General features: G+C 46.2%; 1 protein-coding gene across 1 annotated transcript; it reads right to left on the reverse strand.

Annotated features, from left to right (window-relative positions):
• Positions 1 to 203: 203 nt before the first annotated feature.
• On the reverse strand, positions 204 to 5,798 carry klf6a (Kruppel-like factor 6a). The gene is made up of 4 exons (XM_042219255.1): positions 5,413 to 5,798; positions 3,255 to 3,828; positions 2,386 to 2,509; positions 204 to 1,852 (listed from the first exon to the last, which is right to left on the reverse strand). The coding sequence occupies exons 1-4, from the start codon at positions 5,512 to 5,514 to the stop codon at positions 1,801 to 1,803; spliced, it is 852 nt and encodes a 283-aa protein (XP_042075189.1). The 5' UTR covers positions 5,515 to 5,798; the 3' UTR covers positions 204 to 1,800.
• Between the last annotated feature and the right edge of the window lie 880 nt (positions 5,799 to 6,678).

The following is a 6,678-nucleotide window of genomic DNA, read 5'->3' on the forward strand; positions in this document are numbered from 1 at the left end:
TGGGGTGGGGAAGGACACCGGTGAATGAGAGGAGCAGCACTGTGTGTGATGGACTTCAGTACATACTACACAGTAGTTAACATCTTTAATAAATGAATTTAAGTGCTCTAAACATACAGCATTTGTCCTATGTACAAGTTCAAACTTAAATTAATGGCATTTACATCGACTAAACTGGTGCTCCGACTCAAAAAGAGACAGGGAAAAAAAAAAAGGCAGTTGACTCAGAAAAGGTACTTTTGTGAACATTTACATTTAAACAACAAATTAACTGCCAGAAAAAACTAGTTTAAATACAAAGTAGGTGCAATTTTGTAATTGAGCCTTGATTAAGCTTTTCGTAAATCACCCAGACAACAAATGTGACACCCCAAAGGGAGCAAAACCACGGCTACCCCAGAGGGCCGAGTCACTTGCATAAGGCACCATTAAAAGGTCAACAGTGCATTATTGGAAAGAAAGTACAAAAAAATCCAAAATGACTCCTCAAGGCAAAGAATGAATGAGAACGTTAGCAAGCAGGGGTGATCTGACAAACCAGAATGAAGGCAATGGATTTAAGTGTTAAAATATATATTAAAAAAAAAAAGAGGAAATCGTCAAGGCTTTATGTACAATATTGTAACATTTAACTGTTTGCCGTTTAGCTGCACTTTTATTGAAACTATCTGGAGTCCTGATTACAGTGGAAACAGGAAATGAAGAAACCCTAGAACCATGCAACACCTGTCTATGATACTGAAGTTATAGTATAGTTGTGTTATACCTCTAAGCACACAGCTTATACAATTGGACTACAAATGAGCTTTGTAGCTTGTAAAAAAATAATAAACCAGGCTACATAACACATTGCACATTTAGTAGCTGCACCAAAAACACCAAAAAAAGCTCCTGTCATACAGTGACCAAGAGAGGGGAGGGGTGTAGGGGGGTGTTTTGGTCCCTAGGTTACACAGACCAGAAGGTGACATGTCAGCACCTCTCTCTCTCTTTGTCACTGGCTCTGGTCAAACCCAAGGCCTCGCTACCTTCAGAGAAGCAGGCCCCCCCCCTCCCTCACCCAAGTCTGGTTACCACACAAGGCAGGCAGGCAGGAGCTTCCTCCCTGCCTCATCCTCACACCGCCACCAGGGAAACACAAGCGGAATGCTTCTCCCAGAATGCTCAGTCCACAGCAACATCGGTACCAGCCCATCCACCAATCCCATCTCTTCTACCCCCCAAAATTCTCCTCTTCCTCTCCTCTCTCTTCCAGATGGGGAGGAGGGGGGTCCGGTAGCCAATCGCAGACATTCACAGTGCACACATGCTTGCCTCAGACAGTTTAGTAAAGTACCAGTGTATCTGCTGTCTGGGAGATGTCCCCAAAACATCATGCACCATACGTACAAATCATTCACTCTTTAATTGTCTTTTCTTTTTATTTCTTCTGTTTTTTTTGTTTAGTTTTGTCTTTTTGTGTGTGTCTGTGTGTGTTTTAAGTCCTTCTCAATCAAAAAAAAAACAAAAAGAAAAAACCGACAAAAAAAACTTGCCCATCCATGATTTTGTCTCTCTTGTTGCAACAGACGACCTTCAGAGCGCCTTTCTCCGAAGAGAGGTCCCGGAGGCACTGGGTTTCAGTATGGTGCAAAACGGCATGCTTTGGCTGGAACACTCTCCCGCCACCCTGCTCTGGGACAGTTCAACCAAGAGACTGGTCGGGAGGCGGCGTTTGTTTACATTTTTTTTCCTTCCTCTCCCCTTTTCAAAACTTTTTTTTCCCCCCACTTTGTGGCGTCGCTCGGCGCTCACCCCGCTCTAGATGTGCCTCTTCATGTGAAGAGCCAGATGGTCAGACCTGGAGAAACATCTGTGGATAGATTGGGGGAGGCGAGAGAGAAAGTCAGTAAGATGCTGGATGAGGCAGGCTGTAGGGCATGAAGATAGTCGTTGCAATCTGCAGACCTAAACTGAGAAATTCGTAATATGAAGAAGCCAGTTGCTTCATTTTTCCTGCACCCTGGCTTTTCCTGATTTTTGTGTCAAAGACTCTAAAAATTAGAGTCCAAACATCAATGCAGACAAGCAATCTTGACATCTGACTCATAAGCTTCTGTTGGGCCTGAAATATGCTATGTCACATTTTTACTAGACAAACTGGCCAAAAATATCAACATGTGTATACTGAGTTAGCATTACCCGATATATCAGAGCGATCCATTCATTAGTCGAGTACTAGTTTTTTGGGCTACATGAATGTGCTTTCAGTCTAAAGACAAGCATCACTGCTAGGATGATGCATGGGAAGTGAAAATAATAAATTAAAAATCAGATCCCATGAGAACAAAAGCAGTCTTATCAGAAGCCCGGTGACGATGCTCGGAGATAAACAGCCCAGCTTACCTGTCACAGTGACTGCATTTAAATGGCTTTGCCCCGGTGTGCTTCCTGAAGTGTCTGGTCAGCTCGTCGCTTCGTGCAAAACGCCACTCGCAGCCCTCCCACGAACACCTGTATGGTTTCTCACCTGCGGGAGCAAACAAGAAGACTGGTTAAAACCCGCGCTAACATTTCCTCCTGGTGTGATGACATGCTTGTTTCGTTCATTCAAATCAATCAGGAAGACAGACTGACAAAGCTGTCTGAAACCTGGGATACCACTGAACCTGTTGGCTCACAGGCTCTGCGTGCATGCAGCTCGAAACATGCCAAGAATGTCAACAGTGCTGCAGTGTGGCTGAATGTGTGGGATATTTAAAATGCAAAACAGAGGGAGGGGAAAAAAAGAAGAAGCCGCAAGTGCAATTTCACACTGCTGATCAAACACAAGGGACATTGGAATGACCAGTCAAAGCACCTCCCAGTTCAGTCCCCCCGGCTCCTCAGCCAGTCTCCCCTTTCCCATGGTGAAACCCAATCTGTTTTGAAGTCCTTTTATCTCCTACGTGCAACCCCTCCCCCTTGTAAACCCCCCCCTCCTCGCTCTCTCTCTGGCTCAGTCAGTCACATTCCAGATAGATTAGGTCACAGTTTAGCTATCCAGCCATGCAGAGCTAACACTCAGCGCTCCAGCTGAGGACATCATGCACTGTGGACCTTTAATTACATGACACAATGGGCAGACGATGCCATTAAGGTGGAAGACTGAATTAACAGCACTCCTGGCATCGACTCAATAAAATCTGAGATTTTATTTTTTTAAAGAAAGTACTGTCTTTCCTTGTATCCCCCTTTTCTGTTTTTACTCTGGGGCAGATAGAGCCGGGACTCACCTGTGTGTGTGCGCTGGTGTGCTTTTAGGTGGGAGCTCTTTGTGTAAACCTTGCGACACCCATTGAAATGGCACCTGTGCACACGCCTCCTGCCGTCCGGAGATGCGTCTCCGCAGGCAAGTCCCGTCTTTTCCGAGCTCTTTGCCACGCCGCCGCTCCTGATTTTGACCGGCAAGTGCAACTCGGCGTGCGTGCTCACCCAGCTGCTCATCGCGCCGCTGGCCTCCGAGTTGGCCTCGGGAGAGGATGGAGGTGTGCTAATGACAGAGGGGCTAAAAGGTCCAGAGCCAACCAAGACAGAGCCCAGAGGGTTGGAGGTAAAGCTGTGAGTGGGCGAGAGCTCCTCAGAACTGTCTGAAGCCTCGCTGCTGGCGTCTGAATTCACACTGTTGGTTTCCAAGATTTGGCTGTCCTGATTGTCCTCCTCGTGGGCCTTTGGGTCAGACTCGGCCTTGGCCTTATCCCCGCAGGCCAAGATCAGCTTGCTCCAGAGGTCCTCTTGGCTGTCGAACTTGAGGTCGGATGTGGAGACGTAAGGCTCGCTCTGCAGGTAGCGCTCCAGCTCCAAGCATGTCTGGATGAATGCAAAAGAAAAAGACACAGTAAGAACAGATGAGTCACAGCACATTCACTCATAGCAGCAAAATGCTTCTGCGAGAGGGGAAATCCTTTTAAATCATGCATGCGCACATCCCCAGTATGCTTTTGGCTGGTGGAATATTTGCTAAACGCTTACAGCGGGAAACCAGCAAATTTCTGCTATTTCTGCATGTGCAGTAATGAGGCTGCACTGATTAAGCAATGGAAGGAAAATTAAAGAAAACACCAATATTTGCTGCTTCTTTGTATCACATGACGCACGCTGATATACGTCTTAAAAGTTAAGCCCCGATTTTCAAAACTTTAAACTTTTGATGGCCAATTTGGGGAAAAAATAAAGACACATGCTTCTAGAAACCGCCATTATTTGCATTTCCTGATGCCGGCATCACTAATCATGTGTCTCCTTTGCTCAGCTCAGCCCCCTCCACCGCTGATTGGGCATCATAACACGACGCGACCACATGGAGTTCATTGAGCAGCCTCAGCTCTGAGCTCTCCTGCAGCCAAACGTGCAGTGTCATTTCAGCACTCCACAATGACTCACTCAACAAATATAGAGTCCTTTTAAGGAAGCCGCTCAACTTCCCCCTCCAACATTTCAGCTGCTTGTCCTCATGCAGGACCGCTGTCATGCAATCAGTCCTTCCCCTCACTGTCAGCCCCTCCAAGCCCCAGCTGTGAAAAGATTCACTGACTCTAAATTTGCTAACTTCTACAGGGCCCTTAAAGTTAAAAAGCAAAAAAGGAGGAGGGGGGGTCATTAGAAGAAGAGTTCTGAGACAGCAGCTTTTATAAATATTCTCCTCTAGGCCTCTGCAGCTTTTACACTACATTTTTCCAGCTGTGCTGGTGTCTACTCATGCGAGGAGGAGGAGTAATTGGCCGAGGCTTGACATTTTGATATCGTTATGCCGTGGAGCCCATTCAAATCCCAAGAATGATACAAACATCTGCTTCGTAAAGGAAAGCAAATGCTCTGAAGCACAGAGACGTATAACGCAGATCCCACAACAGACTTATAACCATGTGATTTGAAAAGCACCGACAACGACATCCTCTACTCTCATGCTGATTTCAAACTGCACTTCCTTCCCACAACCGCTGTCATTCGCCAGCATGTGTCAGCAGCTGACAGAAGCACCCCAGTGCCCTGAAAGCATCGGCCGAAAAACAAGCAGAAGCCGTGCTCCAAACAGAGCAGTGGCAGTGAAGCAGCAGCACGCCGATTCTGCTCGAGTTACTCTCTCCCCATTCATCTCGGACCCCAGCTGTCAGACTGACACACTGATCCACTTCAGCCGGCCACAAACTTCAGAACCAAACAGAAAATGAAACGGGATCCGTCTAAGCAGCGGGAGCCTGTTTTTGTACAACCGTTATCAGAGTACATACACGGACATAGTACATATAAATACATTTGAAGTTGTCCGCCGTGTCATGTGTTACAGCAAGAAGAGCATGAAATCTGCTCAGTTCCGCTTTGCCTTACAGGCTCAAATTGAGACTTAGTAGTGGAAAAAAAGAGCTGCTAGCGGATACATTAACTTATATTCACCTGCTGCCAGTACTCCTCCAGTGACGGTAAGGCTGAGAAATAGCCCGTGTCGTGAACTATTTGAAGTTCTTGAAAGATGCTGCACATGGGTAGAACATCCATTTTTCCCCGAGCTTGTGATTTTTTTATTATTTAAATTTGTTTTAGCTGCACTTAAATATATTTTTCTCAGGTAGAAAACCCAGTGAAAGACACAGCAGCGATCCCTCCGCGATGCAAACGACTTGTACTCAGCAGCAGCAGCAGAAGAAGACTCCGCGCGTCAGTCAGCCAGTCAATCCCCCCCTTTCCTTCTTCTCTCGCTCTCGTTCAAGGTATTTGCAAACACTGCACCACACTGGATGGGGAACAACTGCGCTCTGCAAACTTCCCTCTTCAAACCTCGATGCCCCCTCCCCTCCTTCCCTCTTCTCCTCTGCCGCCCCCTCGTCGTCATCAGTTACGCCCGCCTCCCTTTCCACCAATCAGCGACGAGAAGAGCAAAGGCCCGCGAATGATATCACAGCCGACCAATCGCGTCGGTCCGCTAACTCATCTCCGCTTTTAAGTGGTTCGTTTAACTCTCAGTGGCTCGTCTCTGATTGGCTGGTATTTATAGCCACATATATATAACCAGCGACGGGCTCTTTTCGCCGTAGTCTTTTTTTCTGTCGACGGTGTTTCGCCACAGACAGCGCATGTGAGCCGAAACAGTTTCTCTTCTGTGGCGAAACCTCTTGTGTACATGTGTGCAACTTTTGTCACAAGTAGCAGTTGCAACAGTGTTGTTTGAAGGGGGTTGTCTTCAAGGCCGTAACTGTGGCGAAGTGCTTGTGTTGACAAGAGCCATTGAAAGTTCCACGCGGTGAAGAAGTGTCTTGGGACACGGTGACTAATGGATGGCAGGATATTATGTTATCACGACACACGCTGTCATTAGAGGAAACATTAGTCCTCAGTTCTCCTCTATGACTACATTCATGTAGACTTCTGCTTTATCGCTGATTTACTGAAGGAAGATCAAAGTTGCACTCTGTGGTTGAGGTTTGACAAGTGCAGCCCTTACTGGGGTTTTTTTAAAAGTATCTTTTTAAACCCTAATTTGCACTTAAAAGAGCACAACGCAGAATTAATATTCAACAGTAGTTCCCCAAAGTTAAAGAGTTTGTCTTACCCCAATTTAATTATTATGATACATGGAGAAAATCCTGTATAAATTAACACTCAATTATTCCCAAGATCATTCTAGACCATGTTTAGGCAGGAATTTAACCAAATCTTTGAGCC

This window comes from Haplochromis burtoni, unplaced genomic scaffold, assembly GCF_018398535.1.
Source record: "Haplochromis burtoni strain Fernald_Lab_line unplaced genomic scaffold, NCSU_Asbu1 Contig_30, whole genome shotgun sequence".
In the NCBI taxonomy this organism is placed as follows: Eukaryota; Metazoa; Chordata; class Actinopteri; order Cichliformes; family Cichlidae; genus Haplochromis; species Haplochromis burtoni.